Source organism: Gigantopelta aegis, chromosome 14 (genome assembly GCF_016097555.1).
Source record: "Gigantopelta aegis isolate Gae_Host chromosome 14, Gae_host_genome, whole genome shotgun sequence".
NCBI classification, from domain to species: Eukaryota; Metazoa; Mollusca; class Gastropoda; order Neomphalida; family Peltospiridae; genus Gigantopelta; species Gigantopelta aegis.
This window is the reverse complement of record NC_054712.1, coordinates 39,438,678-39,462,829: the sequence shown is the minus strand read 5'-3', so window position 1 is coordinate 39,462,829 and position 24,152 is coordinate 39,438,678. Positions and strand designations below refer to the sequence as shown.

The 24,152-nt window shown below is 35.7% G+C and overlaps 1 protein-coding gene across 1 annotated transcript in view; it reads left to right on the top strand.

Annotated features, from left to right (window-relative positions):
- LOC121389528 (zwei Ig domain protein zig-8-like) overlaps positions 1 to 24,152 on the top strand; it is a 226,573-nt gene that overhangs the window by 174,977 nt on the left and 27,444 nt on the right. Inside the window, exon 3 of the mRNA XM_041521189.1 lies at positions 20,534 to 20,655. Within this exon, the coding sequence (XP_041377123.1) occupies positions 20,534 to 20,655 (122 nt within the window). The remainder of the gene's footprint in view (positions 1 to 20,533; positions 20,656 to 24,152) is intronic.

Here is a 24,152-nt window from a genome sequence, read left to right as displayed (position 1 = left end):
GGGTTTGCGATGATGCTTAAAACATGTGTCCTGACTTGTAATTTGCCTCCATTGACTCATACTTTTTAAAACTGAGGGTCACAACTGACTCACAGTATTTTAAACTTTCTAGTAGTAAAAATTTGCTAATATTTCCAACATTATTGTATATTATACATTGGTCCATTACAGTTCCAGGGGCGGGACGTAGCCCAGTGGTACAGTGTTCGCTCGATGCGCGGTCGGTGTGGGATCGATCCCTGTTGGTGGACCCATTGGGCTATTTCTCGTTCCAGCCAGTGCACCACAACTGGTATATCAAAGGCTGTTGTATGTACTACTCTGTCTGTGGGATGGTGCATATAAAAGATCCCTTGCTGCTAATCGGAAAGAGTAGCCTATGAAGTGGCGACAGCAGGTTTCCTCTCTCAATATCTGTGTGGTCCTTAACCATATGTCTGATGCCATATAACCGTAAATAAAATGTGCTGAGTGTGTCGTTAAACAAAACGTTTCTTTATTTTATTTATTGGAGTTCCAGAAATCATAATGGTCAGTACTTCAGTTCTGAGATGAAAACAATATGAGAACTAATTATACATCAGAATTACTAAATGTATTCAGTTTACTTTTTATTGTGAAAGAATGATGTATGCCTGTACATGGGAGGGGAGGGGTAATGATCAAACCATACAAAATGTGTACACGAGGTGAAGGGGTTAGAAAATCCCAGATTTTGTGCATACATGTATGTAGTTTACAGATTGCCCCTTTCCACTTTAAACGAGAACAAACGTCAAATAAATTCAGAATAAAAAGTTATCTAACTTGGGGCAATATATATAAGATGTGATCCATTTCCATTTTAACCTTTGATGGTCCTTGATTCTTCCCACACACATCTCAGCCTGTCACTTAAAATCATCTAGAGATAAGACTGTTTTGGTAAAGTGTCTTTCTTAGAAGTCAGAGGTTATTAAGTGCATATTGTATTTTTAAAAATACTTGGCCGTTAGCTACATTAAGCAATGTGTTAGAATGTCATTTAAAAAAGAAGAAAAAAAAAAGGGGAACTCTAATAAGAATTTATAATTGCCAAAATTGTAAGGTATATTAGCTGTAGGGAATGGTTATATGATAATAGTAAATTAATTGGGCAAACTGGTAGTTCAGTATTACAGTAGGTTTTATGACCACCAAAGATCTTGAAGGACGATTGGGGTCAGAAGTGAAATTTGAAAGGTGACAGTTTTATATCAGTAAATCACAAATTCAAACAATAAAACTGACTAAAAACAAAACAATAACAACTGTATGATCAACAGAATGAAAAGGATTGACAGAAATAATATTTCACAGTGATTAATGGACCTTCCTGGAAATTGTCAAAATTGAGAATGACACCCCACGCACGTGTACGGAGCAACTGTGTGATGTATGTGCAAACTATGGAATGTGTTTCGGTGTGTTGATAAACAGACCTGAACATTCTTTAATAGGATGTCTGTGGTCAAAACGTATGTTCGGTCTAATAGTTGATATTAACATTAATATTTCAGGTTCCCCTACTTTTTTGAAGAGTATATATAATACAGACATTCTTGACATGGTAGCAGAATTGCATCTCTGTTTTGGTTAAAGTCTAAGGATCTAATTCACAAAACTCTCACAACATTGCGACTCGCAGTGCAATGCAAAAAGACTTGCAAGAATGATGTGATGTTGTCTTAATGGTACCTATAAACATTATTTGGTGAGACACTGTTCTAATGGGTTCTCATAGAACTGTGTTAAGTATTCATCTAAGGTGGCATTATTTGGTGAGACACTGTTCTAATGGGTTCTCATAGAACTTGTGTTAAGTATTCATCTAAGGTGGCATTAAAGGCTGGCCTCTGAAGACAGGTGAATTTGTGCTACTTGAAATACTGTTAATACACTGGCTTGAGTTGTGTTGTGGTTAAGCCATCGGACATAAAAAAGAGTAAAGTTTGTTTTATTTAACGACGCCACTAGAGCACATTGATTTTTTTATCTTATCATTGGCTATTGGATGTCAAACATATGGTCATTCTGACACTGTTTTTTAGAGGAAACCCGCTGTCGCCACATAGGCTACTCTTTTATGACAGGCAGCAAGGGATCTTTTATTTGCGCTTCCCACAGGCAGGATAGCACAAACCATGGCCTTTGTTGAACCAGTTATGGATCACTGGTCGGTGCAAGTGGTTTACACCTATCCATTGAGCCTTGCGGAGCACTCACTCAGGGTTTGGAGTCTGTATCTGGATGAAAAATCTCATGCCTCGACTGGTCTCCAAACCCAGTACCTACCAGCCTGTAGACCGATGGCCTAACCATGACGCCACCGAGGCCGGTTCATCGGACATACGGCTGGTAGGTACTGCATAGGTTCACAGCCTGGTACCGGCTCCCACCCTGAGCGTGTTTTAACGACCACTACTCCCTCTTTTCTCTCAATAACCCACTACTAACAACTAACAACTAACAACTAACCCACTGTCCTGGACAGACAGCCCAGATAGCTGAGATGTATGCCTAGGACAGCGTGCTTGAACCTTAATTGGATATAAGCACGAAAATAAGTTGAAATGAAATGAATTTTTTTTATTAAGCTATAGTTACAGGTTTGGCTGTAATTGAGTAATTAAATAGTTATCCTGCTTTGGTTAAAGTCCAAGGGCTTTATTCACAAATGTAGCTCTCTTAGGCTCTGCTAGATAACAAAGCATCCTCTTTGCAAGTGTTTTTGCATTGCACTGCAATATCACAAAGTTACGAGAGTTTGGTGATTTAGGCCCTTGGTGCCTTATTCACTAAATTTTAGAACCTTTGCGATCTCACAGTGCATGCAGTGCAATGCATTAATGTAATACAAAAAGACTGACAAGGATGATGTGAGATTTGTGAATAATAAGATACCAGATCCAAAAAGGTTTTATAATATTTTGCCTTACCTGTACTTATAAACATCATTTTGATAGACATTTTGTTCTGATGGGGTCTTTAAATTGTATTATGCATATATTCTTCAATCATGGTCTATGCTTATACAATTTTTAAAATCTTAACTGAAGGCTTGATAACATTGTCCATACAACTAGCATGTAGTTAAAGTGTGGATATTTTGCTGAGTTCTTCAATTTGGACTTTAAAGTCTTGTAAGCAGTCATGCATTTATAGTCTGTCTCATCATTCTATAAAAAAAAAAATTGCAAATAATTTCAGTTTTGTTTGACGTAAGAAGAAAATAAATAACAAATAAAAATGAAATAACAAAAATATACTATTTTCGTGTCTAATTCAAAAAAAAAAATTGGTTCAGCAATAAATAACTTGTAGTAAATTCCATAGGATGAAAAAAGGCATTCTGTGTGGGACGGACTGTAAGATAGCATCAAAACTGGTTTCTTAAGACAGGTCTTGTTTCAGCCAGTGCATCACAACAGGTTAAAGTTCGTGGTATATGCTATCCTATCTATGGAAATGTGCATTTAAAAATCCCTTGCTGCTAATGGAAAAATGTAGCAAGTTGTCTGCAACAATTACATGTCATAAGTACCAAATGTTTAACATCCAATAGCTGATGATTAATTAATCAATGTGATCTAGTGGTGTCGTTAAATAAAACAAACTTTAACATTCTTAAGACAGGCAAATTTGTGCTACGTACATCATGACTTTAAATACAGTTATTAAACTAATCCTCTTAAAAGTTGTGTAATAGAGGTGGACTCTTTATGATCAAGATTCTTACTGTTCCTTCTAGTTTAAAATAGGTGTAGTGCATTTGAACCTTATCGATTTTTTTCTTTTGTATTTTCCTTCTATTTCAAAAGGGGTGCAGGATATTTGACCCTAATAGGTTTTCTTCTTTTGTATTTTTGTTCTATTTTCAAAGAGGTTCTGCTAGTACATTTGACACTAATCAGTTTTCTTCTTTTGTATTTTTGTTCTATTTTCAAAGAGGTGCTGCTAGTACATTTGACGCTAATTAGTTTTCTTCTTTTGTATTTTTGTTCTATTTTCAAAGAGGTGCTGCTAGTACATTTCACACTAATCAGTTTTCTTCTTTTGTATTTTTGTTCTATTTTCAAAGAGGTGCTGCTAGTACATTTGACGCTAATTAGTTTTCTTCTTTTGTATTTTTGTTCTATTTTCAAAGAGGTGCTGCTAGTACATTTGACACTAATCAGTTTTCTTCTTTTGTATTTTTGTTCTGTTTTCAAAGAGGTGCTGCTAGTACATTTGACACTAATCAGTTTTCTTCTTTTGTATTTTTGTTCTGTTTTCAAAGAGGTGCTGCTAGTACATTTGACACTAATCAGTTTTCTTCTTTTGTATTTTTGTTCTGTTTTCAAAGAGGTGCAGGACATTTGGCCAAAATTAGTTTTCTTCTTTTGTACTTCCATTCTCCTTTCAAAGAGATCCAGTATATTTGATTCTCAACAGTTTCCTTAATCTTTCAGTTTATTTCCAAAGAGCGTATCTATATCTTCATAAATGGCTACAGGTGACAGTAGAACTGATTTGAAATGTAATGTTGTACCACTGGCAACTAATAACCATATATATCAAATAACCAATAGTCTGGCACATGAATAATTAAATCACACAAATGGTATGATTGAATTCCAATGTTACAGCATAGCATAGACGTGAAACATGATACGTTAACTCTAAAACTGGTTTAATGTTATTAATTAATACACAAAGTATTTTGCACTGAATCTCCAGCCGACCATAATAATTTTTGCTCATGCATTTCCATTGGTATTTTATTTCTCAAGACCGTGATTCTTTTTCACCGACAATCAATGTGTTCTGTCATGTTCTTTTTCCCGATTGCATTATCATGAAAGCAAACCACTCCAAGCCTTTCCGTAACTTATTATTTCTCACCATCACTGCCAAAGTATCGCTACTTATGTGTAACACTTAATAAATGTGAAAGTCGTGTTACATCACAAACATAAGTTCCCGTTTTTGTCGAGGGGCATGTTTGCTGTGTGACATGGACCGATTACGTTTCTGCGGTCCCCCACAGCTAATTTGAATAGAAATAATGATAATATTGCCTCAGATACGATCGTCAAAGAATTATGAGTCTTTTTTTTCTATTAAGAAAAATCAATTACATGATATATTACTCACAGGATCAGAGACTCATTAATAGAAATACAGTTGGTTTTATGTCTAGCTTGATTGCTAGCGACATGGGCAATCCATATATATGCATACGCAGTGTTTGTTTTTTGCAGTTTAACGGTGAGAGATATTGAAAATAAATGCTGGCTAGTCACTTTTCTTTGAGCAGCATTGAGTTTGTATTAACACGTTTTGATTTGTGGAGGTTTTGTCAATTCGTACTAAGCAGAGGTGGTTGCTTTGATTTGAAAATAAATATTTGAATAATCCCGGATGTAGCAAATTGGGAATGAATAACATATTGGCAAACATATTTTTTTTTTGGTTTAGTTTGAAGCATGTGTGTTGCACTGTGTAAATATTACAGGTTCAGAGCTGCATGGTGTGTATAGAAAAATGTATTGTGGAGACCATCACATTAAAAGAAAAACTGTGCATGTGATGTTATGTGTGTATTCACTACATATACACAGTTTGTATTTTTACAATGACACCTTAGAAAATATTGCATTCCGATACACTGGTATATTTGTAAATGTCAGCTATTTTAAACATGAAAAATTGCCCTTTGTTTTCTGACACTTACATGTATGAAAAAATGTATAGCACATATTTTTTGTCATGCTAAATCTGTAGTTCACACCAGTACAGATATTTATAGCATATTAAACAAGCTTCCGTTTTGTATCATGTTTATGTCCCGAGTGAAATAATTTTCAATTGTCATGAGCTTTAGTGAGTGACAATGAAAATTATTTCATGAGGATATAAATATGATACAAAATGGTAACAAGTTTAATATCCTATTTATTACCAATAATCGATCTTAATGTATATCACACAACTCGTTTGGTTGATGTTCATGTAAGGTTGTAGTGCGCCAATCGATGATGTCATCGTGTGATACTGAAGTGTTGCATCCCACTTGGTGTTCTAGTGGGACATATCACATTGATATGCACCAAGATATTTTTAACCATATGGGTAATAAGATGTGTTTTGTCACATTCGATTCAGTGTGTTTCTTTTTCAACTGGTACAATACTCACTAGACCCAGACCCATGCACAGTCCCAGATCTAGCTCTGGTGTGTAAATTCTGCCAGATGTATTACTATTAATTTGTGAGAATTTGATCTGGAAGGAAGAAGGAAATGGTTCATTTAACAACGCACTCAACACATTTTATTTATGGTTATATGGCATCAGAAATATGGTTAAAGACCACACAAATATTGGAAAAGGAAACCCACTGTTGCCACTTCATGGGCTACTCTTTTCGATTAGCAGCAAGGGATCTTTTGTATGCACCATCCCACAGACAAGATAGCACATACCACAGCCTTTGATATACCTGTCGTGGTGCACTGGCTGGAGCGAGAAATAGCCCAGTGGGCCAATCCTTGATCTGGTTATATACCCTGTAAAGAAGATAAATAAGAGAAGTTACTAAATGCAGTACATTGCCATGAAATGTTATTTTAGGGGTCAAATTATCGTCTCTTCCTTTTTTGATTAACTAATTCAATATAAATAAATTGAGTAATATGCATGATTAAGTAACTGTCAGAAATGACAGTTAATTTTCTTTCAAAAATTACAAAGTGATATATTAATGCACTATTTCATTGTTATGGCTAAGTGGTCAAGTTTATTGTTTATTTACGATGTATATATCATAAAATATTATTGGTTTCTATTACTTAAATGTTTTGACATCCAGTAGCTGATGATTAATAAATCAATTATGTGGTGTTGTTAAACAAAACAAACTTTAACTTTAACTCTTAACACTTGCTTTTATTAGTAATGTAAAAAGTAAAGTTTGTTTTATTTAACAACGCCACTGGAGCACATTGATTTTTTGTATCTTATCATCGCTATTGGATGTCAAACATATGGTCATTCTGACACTGTTTTTTTAGAGGAAATCAGCTGTCACAAAATTGTATTTAAACAAAAACTACAACCCCTGATCTTTTGATCAAATGTACATACAAGATCAGTACAATATGGAAGGAAATGTTTGATTTAAATGACGCACTCAACACATTTTATTTACGGTTATATGGCATCAGACATATGGTTAAACCGGTAATGCCTGTAACTATCACCTCACTGACAAAAGTATAAAGCTTTGCCATGATTATGGTTCAATTAATCCTCATGCCAATTTGCAGTTATAAATTTATACAAAGAGTTGATTTAAAACATGGATTCGATTTTTAATTTTTTTTCAATCGACAACACTTAAGTTTTATGAAACTTCATTTAATGAAGTAAATTTCATTGATTACTGCATGTAGCAGTCCAATTCATATATGGCTACTTTTGAAAAATGTTAAAAAAAAAAAATTGCTACATTGAATCTCATAATGCATTGATTACTGAAGCATGTAATAATACCCCAAAGACCGCCATTAACTTGAGTTCACTACAAATTTTTATTACAACAATTATTACACCTGATTTCTTTAATTGTACAAAGAAAATCATGGCTATTTTTTTTCTTTATACTGACTCTGAAATGGCTTTACATTAGACGCAATAACAGAATTTTATCTGAGGATGTTGCTTGGTGTTGCTAAGAATTAGGTAGTGAGATGACATAATTTATCACCAAAGTTTGCGCTATAAGTTCGTATATTCATTTCATTTAGCTTATTTTTTCGTGCTTATATCCAATTAAGGTTCAAGCATGCTGTCCTGGGCACACACACCTCAGCTATCTGGGCTGTCTGTCAAGGACAGTGGGTTAGTTGTTAATTGTTAGTGGTTAGTGAGACAGAAGAGGGTGTAGTGGCCTTACACCTACCCATTGAGTTGTTAAAACTTGCTTTGGGTGGGAGCCGGTACCAGACTGTGAACCCAGTATCTACCAGCCTTATGTTCGATGGCTTAACCACGATGCTACCAAGGCCGGTAGTTCATATGTAAAAAAAATCCCCTGCCGGTGGTAACATGTGGGAGTAGCCTATGTGGTTGCAACATGTCTGATCCTCTCTAATTACACAGTAATCCTTGTTCTATAGACACACAGACGACGCAGACAGCTTTGTTGAATGCCCAGAACAGGATGCTTGAATTGTAATTGGATAAAATCTTGCTGTCTTAGACATAGTAACCTTGAGGAATTGGAATATCTATAAAAATAAATCATCATCATTGTAATCATAATCGTAATCAAAATCATCATCATCATCATCATCATAATCATCATCATCATCACTACCATTACAATCACAACCACCACCACTACCATCATCACCACAAATTGTGCCTCCACCATCACCATCATTACCATTGTCACCACCATTATCACTACCACCATCATGATGATCATCATCATCATCATTATCACAACCACCCCACCACTACAGTCAGAGTCATCATGACCACCACCAATACTATCATCATTATCACCATCACTATTACCACCACCATCATCATCATAACCATTGCTACTATACCATCATTATCATCATCAACACCACCATTACCACCACCACAACCACCAACATCATCATCATCACTTCGACCCCTACAGTATGATCACCACTGTTGTCACCACCATCATCAATACCACCATTGTCATTATCATCACCATTACTGCTACAACCACCACCATTGTTATCATCACCACCACAAGCATTATCATCACCACCACAACCATCATCATCATCTTCACCTCGTTTTCTACAAATCAGTATCTTCATTATCATCTTCACCAGCATCACCACAACCACCACAACCACCACAACCACCATCATTACAATGACAGCCATGACCACCATCATCAATACCACCATGATCATTATCATCACCATTGCTACTACCACCACCATTGTTATCACACCAGCACAAACACCATCATCACCACCACCACTACAAATTAGTATCATCAACATCACCACTATAACCATCATCACCATCATCACCATTGCTGCTACCACCATCATCATCATTACTACCACAAAAACCACTATCATCAACTTCACCTTCTCCACTACAAATCAATCATCATCATCATCATCATCTTTACCAGCACCAGCACAACCATCATCATTACAACTACAATCATCACAACCATTATCAATACCTCCACCATCATTATCATCACCATTGCTACTACCACCACCATTGTTATCACACCACCACAAACACCAACCACTACGAATCAGTATCATCATCATCACCACCATAACCATCATCATCATCATAACCATTGCTGCTACCACCACCATCATCATTACTACCACAACCACCACCATCATCACCTTCACCTCCTCCACTACAAATCAGTATCATCATCATCATCATCTTCACCAGCACCGGCACAACCACCACAACCACCATCATTACAACTACAATCATGACCACCACCATCAATACCACCACAACCACCACCATCATCAACTTCACCTCCTCCACTACACATCAGCACCATCATCATCATCATCATCTTCACCAGCACCACACAGCCACCACAACCACTATCATTACAACTACAACCATCACCACCATCGTCATCATCATCTCCACCAGCACCAGCACAACCACCATCATTACAATTACAAGCATGACCACCACCATCAATACCATGTACACTAAACACACATAAAGATAATGACAGTGATTGCCGACCAGGTCCAAATATATCCTCTGGGTGTGCTGAAATCATTTGCCAAATCCAAACTAGCAAAACTCCTCTCTTATCACAGAAATTATATTGTCAACACAGTTTGACCAAACTGTTTAACTGTCATCTCTGGAGTACCACATAAACCTTCAGATTGCATTTAGTAAATTGCGGCTGTGGATAGAGTTTCCTCCGATTTACAAACGGGGAATTGATCTTTGCTCCTTCGGGGAATAGCAAACCAAATGTAATAGAGAAATGCTTTGAAATTTGATTTGCCCTTGTTATGCTCGCTGAGCCTTGCCCCGGGTGTGTTTTCCTATCGGTCATTATTTGATATTAAAATAAAAAGTGCTAATCTTTCTTCATGGTTTGGGAATACGTCCATACACCGTGACTAACTACATGATTGTGCAGTCTTTTATCGCTGGCTCCGCCCAGGAGATAAATTTGACATGCTCTTATTTTATGAAATATCTGTAACTTACAAATTTCAGTCAATATAGGTTCCCAAGAAAACAATAAAGAAATTAAGTTATTTGTATTTGGGGTTTGTCTAGGATCAGTTTCCGTCAGTCTAGGATCAGTCTCCATCAGTCTAGGATCAGTCTCCATCAGTCTAGGATCAGTTTCCGTCAGTCTAGGATCAGTCTCCATCAGTCTAGGATCAGTCTCCATCAGTCTAGGATCAGTTTCCGTCAGTCTAGGATCAGTCTCCATCAGTCTAGGATCAGTTTCCATCAGTCTAGGATCAGTCTCCATCAGTCTAGGATCAGTCTCCATCAGTCTAGGATCAGTTTCCGTCAGTCTAGGATCAGTCTCCGTCAGTCTAGGATCAGTTTCCGTCAGTCTAGGATCAGTCTCCATCAGTCTAGGATCAGTCTCCATCAGTCTAGGATCAGTTTCCGTCGGTGGGCCCACTGGGCTATTTCTCGTTCCCGCCAGTGCACCTCGACTGTAGTATGTGCTATCCTGTCTGTGGGATGGTGCTTATAACAGATTCCTTTCTACTGATGGAAAAATGTAGTGGGTTTCCTCTCAATGACTGTCAAAATGACCATATGTTTGATATCCAGTAGCCGATGATTAATAAATCAATGTGCTCTAGTGGTGTTGTTAAACAAACACACTTTCTTCTTTTTTTTCTTTTCATCTTTCTAACTGTATGTTGACTTATATTTTAACACTATCAGTTATTTGTTATATATACACATACCTGTGACAAAACACTTCAAAATGTCAGCACGAATAAATTTAGCGAGAACAGATATCATTTTCCTTGCAATTGCAATTAAAAAGGGTATTAAATCAATATATTGCTTAATTTGTTTTTGGAAGTATATGACATAAAGGTAGGTACCTGTACACTGATCTCAGTGGTGTAGTGGACATGGCTGTCACCCAGAGCAAGTTTAACAACTCCATGACAGGGGCGTCAGAAGCGATACGGCCAGTACAGCCATGGCTGTACCACTTTTTTGGCCAGGAATGTTTGGGGTTTTTTCTCTTCCTATGGCGCTCCCATGGTATAGATCTCATCATATACATTGCTTTCATGGCCGTACCAACTTTTAATTGCTTCCAACACTCCTGATGGGTATACGGCAACTACAACTACTTCTCTCTCATTAGGGGCGGGATGTAACCCAGTGGTAAAGCGTTCGCTTGATGCACGGTCGGTCTAGGATCGATCCCCGTCGGTGAACCCATTTAGGCTATTTCTCATTCCAGCCAGTGCTCCACAACTGATGTAGCAAAGGCCGAGATATGTACTATCCTGTCTGTGGGATAGTGCATATAAAAGATCCCTTGCTGCTAATTGAAAAAGAGTAGCGCATGAAGTGGTGACAGCGGGTTTCGTCTCTCAATATATGTGTGGTCCGTAACCATATGTATGACACTATATAACTGTAAACAAAATGTGTTAAGTGCGTCGTTAAATAAAACATTTCCTTCTTTCCTTCCTTCTCTCTCACTAACCATTAACAACAAATCACTAATCCTTGGTCCTGAGGGAAAAAAGCCCAAATAGCTGAGGTATATGTCCAGGATGGCATGATTGAACCGTTATTGGATATAAGCATCAAAATAACTTTAAATGAATAAAATTAAACACAGTTTCACCATTCATTTCATCATCATCATCTTTTTAAATCTATTTTTGTGACAATTAATTCTGCAATTTCAACATTCATTTCATCATTATCATCATCATCTTTATTTAATCTATGTTTGTGATGTTAATTGTACATAACACAATATATATGCCTTGACATGTTTGTGGAAGTTTTTTTTTAAATATACATCTGTTAAAAATAGAAAAAACCCAATTTAAATACAGATAATCACAGCCCTTTGAAATGTAACAAAATTACAACATGGTTACTGTAGCAAAAGATTAATAAGCTTCCAGATCTCATAGAGCAATTACAGATAATGGTTGCACGAAACACCAATTTCGCATCAACTTTGAAATTAACCTGATTATCTGCCCTTTGTAGGCAAGCCTTGATTACCACCAGCAATTTGTTTTTATACTTGTTTGTTTTCCCGGATTTGAGTGCAAATTGGACATTGCACTTAAAGGTCTTGGTAATTATAAACATGTGATAGGTGGTATAGAAACAGTATACAGTTTTAAGGACTTCATTTCTTTCCTGAAATTGTTAGTGAGCTTTTAGGTTTTTAGGAATGTGGATATAACCCAACCCAACCTTTTTGTCCTGTCCGGCCGAGGCCAGCACCTGTGCCCAAAACAGCTTGTTCTGAATGTGCACGTAAAACTCTATGACATGATCTGACCTAATGGGAAAATGTAGCAAGTTTCCTCTGATGACTATGTGTCACAATTACTAAATATTTTTACATCCAGTAGCCGATGATTAGTAAATCAATGTGCTCAAATGGTGTCGTTAAACAAAACAAATTTTAACTTTTTGGCACTGGACAGCAATGATAGAGTTACAATGAAATTCTGGTACATGTTTAACAATGGCAGAATTCTTTCAAATAATTTTCATCAGCAACATCAATTTTTTTTTTACTGTAATTACGAAAGTTTGGATATTAATGTTTTAATAAATAAAAATTGGTTAGTGCAAATCTTTTTATTAAAATTTATTATACTACAAAACATTTATTTAAAAAAAAACTTCTTTCCCAGAACATTTAATATTTTTTTTAAATTAAAATTATCCCCCACACACACACCAGCCCACCACCACCACTCACTCTGCCGGGCCTATTTCCTGAAACTGATATCTAATGAAACATTTTTACTTTCTACATCCATTAATTTTCTTGACAACTGAGGCATTCATTCTAGACATTTTTCCTGCATTATTAATGTCAGGATGGTCAGTTTTAAGATAGAAAAAAAAGTGTTTAGTAATTTGGATTCTTTTTCCTTGGAGATAATAAAAGTGGTGCCATCTAGGCTCATGAGATGAAGTTGAGAGAACCATTTATTCAAATAGCTCCCACTGTTCGAGGTTTTTCTTCTGCGTAAATTAATACAATGGAGATATATTGATCTGTAAGCCAGCTTCAAGGGTTTCTATTTTCCTGAAATAAGATATTATAGCTTGTAGTAAAACAGTGTATATGCTGCATCCCAAGCTAATATTACATTTGTTTTTGTCTAGATTGTATTAAATTGCATTATGTAATATATATATTATGTTTGGAAATTTGAGGATTTACATTTTTATACTATAACCTGTCAGATTTTGAGAGAATTCCTGTTTACAGAGGATTTAGTTTTGAGAGGTTTCGTTGTATATAGTCTTAAGTACATGTATTAATTCATGACCTTTTTAAACCAGCCACCTCTATATAACAACAGGTAACATCAGCAATGATGTTGTACATATGACAATCTTTGAAACCTTTAAAGGGACATTCCTGAGTTTGCTGCACTTTTTAAGATGTTAGTGACTAAAAGAGACTTTTTAATGATTGTAATTACATATAACATGTATTTTTGTCTGCATACAATACTATACTATAAACTATAGTGCCTGTATATTAAACATGTTTCTGATCATTCTAATATTTGTACTAGGTTAAATTCCATTTTAGTTCCTAAAATATTTTGTTTCATATGTACGAAATTATTTGAAGACAAAATCCAGTTTTGGCTTCTTACAAATATTAAGATGACCAGAAACACATTGAATATACAGATACTGATATTCTAAACAAGAAAATATATTTAATATGTAAGTTTAATCGTAGAAATATTGTATTAGTCGGAAACATCGTACAATGCAGCAAACTCAGGAATGTCCCTTTATTTGTTGACTGCAAACAATTTACTATAGTCTTGGATTGAAACATGTTGAATATAATATACAAAAATACTGGGAAAAGTTATCCAAGTTAAGAGACTCTCTACTATATTCTTTACAAAGCTGTCAATTTTTTTTTAATTAAACAAACAAAAAATTGGCATTTTAAAAGTAATAACATCATCATTGTAAAGAATAAAATTAATGTAAGTTATTGTCAGATTTGTAAAGCAATTGATTACTATGGTTATAAGTATCTTCAGCTTTCAGTTATACAATTGATTTAAAAAAAAATCTTTTCATCATTCGATCTGTAAATGTATATCATTGGTAAATATTAGAAAGGATAATGATTTTTGCCTGCAGCATTTATGATTTAAAATTAAACAGTTGTTACCCCGGTACTTCAATACGATTATGACATTAATGGTTTTTTACTATGACATTATATAACTATGCATAGAGATAATGGGTTGCAATGTAAACAAAGTGGCACACAATATTTCAAGCCATTATGTTTTAAATATCTTTTTGATGACATTATATAAAGAAATACACAATGGTGTTACAATGTAAACAGACTATTTACTTTAAACCATTATGTTTTAAATGTATATAATATACTAATAGGTATTTTCAGCCATTAAATAATCTGTGTGAAAAGTTCCTGTTCTAAACAACACTTACTTCATCAAATAAATAATTTACCCAGTATGAAGAAATCTTTTTTATTGAATGAAAACATATTTTATTGTATAAAGGACAAAAGAATTGGGCACAAGTTTGTCGATATACAAAGCCATCTTCTAATATTTGTATTCAATATTAATTCCAAAAGTATTATTTTATTTTTTATTCACAATGTGATTTGGGGTTTTTTATTGAACAATAATCCATATTAGCGTATTATTAAAAGAAATGCTGATTATATACCTTTATTTTGTAATTAAGAATCCTCTAATGTTTTGTTCAGAACCATTTAACTAGACTTACTAGGACTCTTTGAGAAGAGAAAAAAATGGTGGAGAGGAGCAGGGTCTGGAATTACATACACATTAACTTGATTTTCTTTTTTTTTTATTGCAAAATTATTTATTTTTATTTTATTTTATTTTATTTTTTTATCTCTCCATTAAATTCCATCATTTCTCCCAATCTGGCAACTCATCCTATCTTTCATCTTCTTTTGGTGTCCACCTCCACATCCCAATCCTTGTCTCTCCAACTGCAACATGTGCTTGCCTCTTGTAGCCAGCATGTGTCACAGACTTAACTTGATTTTCATGGTTATATTCAAGTTAGGCTCAAGCACACTGTCATTGGCACAAACCTTAGCAGTGTGGAATATCTGACTAGAACAGTAGAACTTGTTAATGAGACAGAAGTTGGTGAAATGGTTTTATACCTCTCCATTGAGCTATAAAAAAAGAAGGTTAAAGTTTGTTTTGTTTAACGACACCACTAGAGCATATTAATTTATTAATCATCGGTTATTGAATGTCAAACATTTGGTAATTTTGACATATAGTCTTACAGAGAAACCCACTACGTTTTTGTTTCCTATTAGTATGGCAAGGGATTTTTTATATATCCACCATCCCAAAGACAGGATGGCACATACCATGGCCTTTGATATACCAGTCATGGTCCAGTCATGGTGCACTGGCTGAGACAAGAAATCCCCACTGAGCTGTTAAGATACATGTAAATTTAAATGCACTGTGTGGAATCCAGTACTGGAATGTAAACCTAGCTACTTACTACCAATCTTAAAGGGAGAGTCCTGAGTTTACAACCATTGTAAACTGTTTCCGACCAATAGAGCCTTTTCGATGACATAACATACAAATTAAATACATTTTCTTATTTAGAATATCAGTGTCTGTATTAACAAGGTGTTTGTTGTTGTCCTAATGCTTGTATATACTATAGTAGCCCAGACCGGATTTTACCTCCCAATAATTTCGTACGTATGAAAAAATATATATCACGAATTAAAGTAAAAACTGAGTGCTACAAACATTAGTATATGACCGCAAACACATTCGATATACAGACACTGGTATTCTAAACAAGAAAATGCAATTAGTATGAAATATTAGTCGCCAACAACAAGTCTCTGTTATCGCAAACATCTTACAATGGCTGCAAATTCGGGACCGTCCCTTTAAGTCTTATGGCTTATAACCACTCCCCAATTTGTCTCTTACTGACCTCTAACAACTAACCACTAATTCCCGTTCTAGGCAGGGGCGTAGGCTGGGGGGGTTCGGGGGGTTCAGACGAACCACCCCTACCCCCTGCTGAAGCAAATGGTCCAGTTTCAGAACTAAAACATACAGGTTTATACAGATGGAGTTTCTGGTGGTGCAACAACAAAATAGAAAAAGGGTCCACTTGGTTCATATTCGAACCCCCCCCCCCCCGGTCCAGACCATGCTACACCCCTGGAAGGTGTGTAAGTGTACCCAGTTTGCATCCTGCTTGAACCTTAATTGGCTATAAACAGGAAAATCAAGTTAAAATGAAATAAATTAACTATAATTATTCTATTTATTGATGGGACTTGACTGCTCTGCAATACATAAAAATAATTAAATAATATTTTTTAATTACTGCAAAAGCTTTTAGAAAGCATAGTAAAAAACAAAACATGCCTCAATGCATGCAGTATTTCCCATGTGACATATGTACTGATTTAATGTCACATTACAGCTGTAAATTTACCCCTTGGTGAGATATGATCAATCTGCAAATGAACTTGTTATTGAATCTGATTAATTCCATGTATATTAAAAAAAATTGTCGAAAAAAAAGAAAGAACAAAAAAAGTGTTAAGGTATGATTGAATAAATAGTCCTTTCGGAAAAAATTCCTTCAGGCTTATACACATGGGCTGGATCTAACTTCATCAGTAGAACATTGGCCTGAGATGCTTGGGCTGCAGGATCGAATCCCCTTAGCGGAACTACACTCTGATTGTGTTTTTTCCTGTCCAAATCAATACCTTACAACTGGATTAACAAATGATGTGGTATGTGTTGTTCTGTTTGTGGGAAAGTGCATATTAAAGATTGCTTGCTGCTAATGAAAAATTGTAGTAGGTTTCCTCTGATGACTTCGAGTCAGAATTATCAAATGTTTGACATCCAATAGCCGATGATTAATAAATCAATGTGCTCTAGTGGTGTCATTAAACAACTTTTTTTTAAACTTTCAACACCCCACACAAGGACCCTACCATTAACATCCAATAGCCAATGATTAATAAATCAATGTGCTCTAGTGGTGTCATTAAACAACTTTTAAAAAAAGTTTCAACACCCCACACAAGGACTCTACCATTAACATCCAATAGCTGATGATTAATAAATCAATGTGCTCTAGTGGTATCATTAAACAACTTTTTTTAAACTTTCAACATGCCCCACACAAGGACTCTACCACTAACATCCAATAGCCGATGATTAATAAATCAATGTGCTAGAAAGTGCTGTCATCAATTTTTAAACCAACTTTAAACTTTCAACAGACCAAACAAGGACTCTCTACCACAAAGCAATGCTACATCCACTTGACTAGATGTAGAAATATCTATTAACTAAAATATTCATTACACATCACTCATGGTCTGGATCTCCACTCGTAATGCAGTCGCATGACTTGTGCAACATCAATTTCAACACAGAGAGGTGGTAATATGCGATTTATTGCCCTGTTTGCCAATACATTTCCTTTGTAATGAAACCTGTTCTTTCACTGTGTGCATATGCATTTGTTATGAGAATAAAATACAGAGTGATGAAGATTGATATTAAAACAACCTGAAACTCGCTTTTTAGAAAGTTATTCATTACTCGAGTTATTCGATTAACTTGTGGATCCAGACGGCAATCACTAGAAACAGTGTGTATAAAAAATGGTCTCTCAGCTCTGTTCTGAAACCAAGATGGCACGGTGCCAGTCCTATATAATAACAACAATAAAAAAAAACCTAGAAAAAAAGCCATATTAGTGCAATGCTGTGCCAAAGATAAGATGGCTATGGGCCAGTAAAAATACAATATTTTATGCAATGCTGTGACAAAAACCATCAGCGGTATCAATCAATAAATATTTTTTTTTTTTGCATAAAAAAATCATTTAACCCCCCCACCAAGGTTAGGTTTAAACTGTATTTATGTGCCTATACATCCTTTCAAGGTTTATAGGCACAAACATCAAGCAGTGAATTTAAGCAGAGTTTAAAATATACAAATATTATTATACACATGGTGACTAAAGAAACAAATGTTTTATTTAACGACACACTCAGCACATTTTATTTTCGGTTATATGGCGTCAGACATATGGTTAAGGACCATCCTTTCAAGGTTTATAGGCACAAACATCAAGCAGTGTTGTTAAGCAGAGTTTAAATATACAAATATTATTATACACATGGTGACTAAAGAAAGAAATGTTTTATTTAATGACACACTCAGCACATTTTATTTACGGTTATATGGCGTCAGACATATGGTTAAGGACCATCCTTTCAAGGTTTATAGGCACAAACATCAAGCAGTGTTGTTAAGCAGAGTTTAAAATATACAAATATTATTATACACATGGTGACTAAAGAAAGAAATGTTTTATTTAATGACACACTCAGCACATTTTATTTACGGTTATATGGCGTCAGACATATGGTTAAGGACCATCCTTTCAAGGTTTATAGGCACAAACATCAAGCAGTGTTGTTAAGCAGAGTTTAAAATATACAAATATTATTATACACATGGTGACTAAAGAAAGAAATGTTTTATTTAATGACACACTCAGCACATTTTATTTACGGTTATATGGCATCAGACATATGGTTAAGGACCATCCTTTCAAGGTTTATAGGCACAAACATCAAGCAGTGTTGTTAAGCAGAGTTTAAAATATACAAATATTATTATACACATGGTGACTAAAGAAAGAAATGTTTTATTTAATGACACACTCAGCACATTTTATTTTACGGTTATATGGCGTCAGACATATGGTTAAGGACCATCCTTTCAAGGTTTATAGGCACAAACATCAAGCAGTGTTGTTAAGCAGAGTTTAAAAATATACAAATATTATTATACACATGGTGACTAAAGAAAGAAATGTTTTATTTAATGACACACTCAGCACATTTTATTTACGGTTATATGGCGTCAGACATATGGTTAAGGACCATCCTTTCAAGGTTTATAGGCACAAACATCAAGCAGTGTTGTTAAGCAGAGTTTAAAATATACAAATATTATTATACACATGGTGACTAAAGAAAGAAATGTTTTATTTAATGACACACTCAGCACATTTTATTTACGGTTATATGGCGTCAGACATATGGTTAAGGACCATCCTTTCAAGGTTTATAGGCACAAACATCAAGCAGTGTTGTTAAGCAGAGTTTAAAATATACAAATATTATTATACACATGGTGACTAAAGAAAGAAATGTTTTATTTAATGACACACTCAGCACATTTTATTTACGGTTATATGGCGTCAGACATATGGTTAAGGACCATCCTTTCAAGGTTTATAGGTACAAACATCAAGCAGTGTTGTTAAGCAGAGTTTAAAATATACAAATATTATTATACACATGGTGACTAAAGAAAGAAATGTTTTATTTAATGACACACTCAGCACATTTTATTTACGGTTATATGACGTTAGACATATGGTTAAGGACCACACAGATTTGGAGAGGAAACCCGCTGTCGCCACTACATGGAATCTTTTATTTGCACTTCCCACAGGCAGGATAGCACAAACCATGGCCTTTGTTGAACCAGTTATGGATCACTGGTCAGTGCAAGTGGTTTACACCTACCCATTGAGCCTTACGGAGCACTCACTCAGGGTTTGGAGTCGGTATCTGGATTAAAAATCCCATGCCTCGACTGGGATCCGAACCCAGTACCTACCAGCCTGTAGACCGATGGCCTAACCACGACGCCACCGATCCGTTTGTTGGAGACATCATCTGAACATTCTCTCAGTGGTAAAATGTTCGCTTGATGCGCGGTCGGTCTTGGATCGATTCCTGTCGGTGGCCCCATTGGGCTATTTCTTGCTCCAACCAGTGTACCACGACTGGTATATCAAAGGCCGTGGTATATGTTATCCTGTTTGTGGAATGGTGCATATAAAAGATCCCTTGCTGCTAATTGAAAAGAGTAGCCCATGAAGTGGCGACAGTGGGTTTCCTCTCTCAATATCTGTGTGGTCCTTAACCATATGTCTGATGCCATATAACCATAAATAAAATGTGTTGAGTGCGTCGTTAAATATGTGAGACATATGGTTACGGACCACACAGATATTGAGAGAGGAAACCCACTGTCGCCAGAGAACTAATTAAATTGCACTGTTAAATAAAACGTTTCGTTTTTTTAATACATTTTTTTTTAATCTATTTTTTCCAGATCGCTTTGATGCCAAAGGTCACCGGCTGATTGAATTGTTGAATGTTCCTAACAACATCACAGTAAGAGAGGGCGACTTGGCCATTTTACCGTGTGCAGTTTTACACCTTGGAACCAAGCAGGTATACAGACAAACCTCTTTTAACAGAAAACCTGTATTAACAGTCCACCCAGGGTTTGAAATTATTTTCCTACAGCAGTTCAATTTGTGTTTGCTTTAGGCAAAATCCTCACCAATAATTTTAAGCCAGTGATTTTTGCAACAAATAAACATTACTTAAAAAGCAAATATTATCCTCGAACCAATGGCATTAATTTTTTTTATTCAATAAACTGTATTAAGTAAAACCCCTAACCTATAGCATTTCATATTGTAGATGGGCTTGGTGCAATTTGTCTAAGATTGATCCCCGTCGGTTGGGTCCATTGGGCTATTTCTCATTCCAACCAGTGCACCACAACTTTTATATCAGAGGCCGTGGTATGAGCTACATGTGTATCCAACAGAAAATGGTTTATTTAACGACACACTCAACACATTTTATTTACGGTTATATGGCATCGGGTCATGTGTATCTTGTCTGTGGAATGGTGCATATAACAGATCTCTTCATACTAATAGAAAAATCTAGAAGGTTCTCTCTCTAAGACTACATGTATGTCAAATTTACCAAATAAATCAATATGCTCTAGTGGTGTTGTTAAACAAAACAAACTTTTAATTTCTCCCAAATCATGTGACCTAGTAGTATTAAATAACCAGGTTATCACTGTCCCAAACTTTATAATATTGTACAATTTATTAAACAGCCACTTTTCATAAGAAGCCACATTACCTTTCTCCCCATTTATCTTATAATCCTTTGTTAAGCAGTCACCTGTCTTAAGTGGTCACCGAAACATCTGATAAAGTATAATTAAAACCCTTTGTTTAAAGAGGTTGCCTTACTTTTCTCCCAAATCTGGTAAAGTATTATAAATTGAAGTAAAATATGAAGTGAATTTACCAGCCTTGGTGGCTCAGTGGTTAAACCATCGGACTACAGGCTGGTAGGTACAGGGTTCGCAGCCCGGTACCGGCTCCAACCCAGAGTGAGTTCTTAAGGGCTCAGTGGGTAGGTGTAAGGCCACTACACCCTCTTATTGTTTCACTAACCAGTAACCAACTAACCACTAACCCACTATCCTGGACAGACAGCCCAGATAGCTGAGGTGTGTGTGCCCAGGACAGCGTGCTTGAACCTTAATTGGATATAAGCACGAAAATAAGTTGAAATGGATGAATGAACAAAAAGTGAATGTTTATATACATGTATCTATTTTTCAAATGTCTTTTTATCAGTTTTTGAATTCCAGAATCCCTTTGACCTTAATTATCAAACCTAATGACGCTATCACCCTCACCCTGTCCCTCAATGTGATTTGCTATAACAGCAGATTTTAAACTGAACTCTAGTGCTCCAAAAAAGCCCATTGACATGTCCTATATAACTAGAGTAATGTCCAGACATCTGCTCGATCCCTACCCTGACACTAACAGTCTCTTTGGAGATGCCTTAATTTTCTCCCAAATAAAGTAATGTTGTACAAATTGAAGTAAAATACAGTCAAATCCACTTTATTGCATATCGGTTTATAGCATATTTGCATATTATTCGGCTGTACAGAACCATTTAGCATTGAATCAGTACAAATTATGTCGCATATTTGAATAGCTTTATCAAGACAAACTTGCATAGGAAAACCAAAAAATATCGAAAATTTCATCATAAAATGTTCCACAAACCATTAATAAAAGATTATCTTATATACCTGCACATAGAATAAAGCAGAATGTTCTATGTTGATTAAAAATTAATATTAAAAGAAAAAAAGAAGTAAAAGCCGTTACTAAAACAGGCAATGTACAATGTTGACATCTCACGCAAGAAGACCCATTGTAGTGCTTATAGCAATGTGTTCAAGTGTTTATTGCAGTAATCCCGGGACCATTATTGCATCATTTAAGTCTTGATGTCAGGATTTCAGGTGTAATTTGTCCTTTTTTATAAAATCACTTAAAACAATACTGACAATGGAACTCTGTTGACAGAACACAAAAATTTCCATTCACAAGTGGAATAGTCCATTGTTATTTTTAGGTGTGCATGCATTAGCTTAAAGCCTTTAATAACACTGAAAGATGTATTAATGAATATATACAAATATTTTTTTAATTTTAAAGTGCCTTTTTAGCAGTTTCTGAATTCCAGAACCCCTTTGATCTTAATTCCCAAACCTAATGGCACTCCCACCCTCAACCCCTCACCCACTGTGATTTGCTATATCAACATATTTTTAAATGAACTCTAATGCTCCCCAAAAAAAAGCCCATTGACATGTTCTTTGTAAATAATGTCAAGACGTTTGCTTGGTCCCTACCCTAACACTAACAGCCTCTTGTAGATGCCTTAATGTTCCCCCAAATAAAGTAATGTTGTACAAATTGAAGTAGAATATAAATTGAATATACAAATATATTTTTCATTTTAAAATGCCTTTTTAGCAATTTCTAAATTTCAAAACCCCTTTGACCTTAATTCTCAAACCTAATGACACTACCACCCTCACCCTGTTCCTCAATGTGATTTGTTGTAACAACAGATTTTTAACTGAACTCTAGTGCTCCAAAGAAAAAGCCCATTGACATGTTCTATGTAACTAGAGAAATGTCAAGACGTCTGCCCGGTCCCTACACCAACACTAACAGCCTCTTGGGTCCCCTCCATTCTGACACTAGGAGATGATAGAGGACCTGTCATGGTGACAAAGTCTTCACAGACTGAATCAAGTCTGTCCTTGACAGCTGTAATGTGGTGGAGTACAGAGAGAGAGCGTGGCTTTTTTTTAATAATTGCTCAGTTCGGTATCTGAAGAGCAGTTATGTTGTTTAATGTAAAGGACAGTGTCGCAGAAGGATTTAAAAAAAATAAAATAGGGGGCGAATTTATGAAAAAAGAAAGAAAAAAAGTTTGTTTTATTTAACAACACTACTTGAGCACATTGATTAATGAATCATCGGCTATTGGATGTCAAACATTTGGTAATTCCGACTCGTTGTCATCAGAGAAAAGCCACTACATTTTTTCGAACGCAGAGAGGGATCTTTTATATGCACCATTCCAGACAAGATAGCACATACCACAGCCTTTGATATACCAGTCATGCTGCACTGGTTGGAACAAGAAAAAACCCAATCAGTTGAATAGATCCACCAAGGTGGTTTGATCCTGTGATGCAAACACCTCAAGCGAGCACTCTAACGACCAAGCTAAATCCTCCCTCTATGGTATGGTATCTATGGTATACCGGCCTCGGTGGCGTCATGGTTAGGCCATCGGTCTAAAGGCTGGTAGGTACTGGGTTCGGATCCCAGTCGAGGCATGGGATTTTTAATCCAGATACCGACTCCATACCCTGAGTGAGTGCTCCGCAAGGCTCAATGGGTAGGTGTAAACCACTTGCACCAACCAGTGATCCATAACTGGTTCAACAAAGGCCATGGTTTGTGCTATCCTGTCTGTGGGAAGTGCAAATAAAAGATCCCTTGCTGCTAATTGGAAGAGTAGCCCATGTAGTG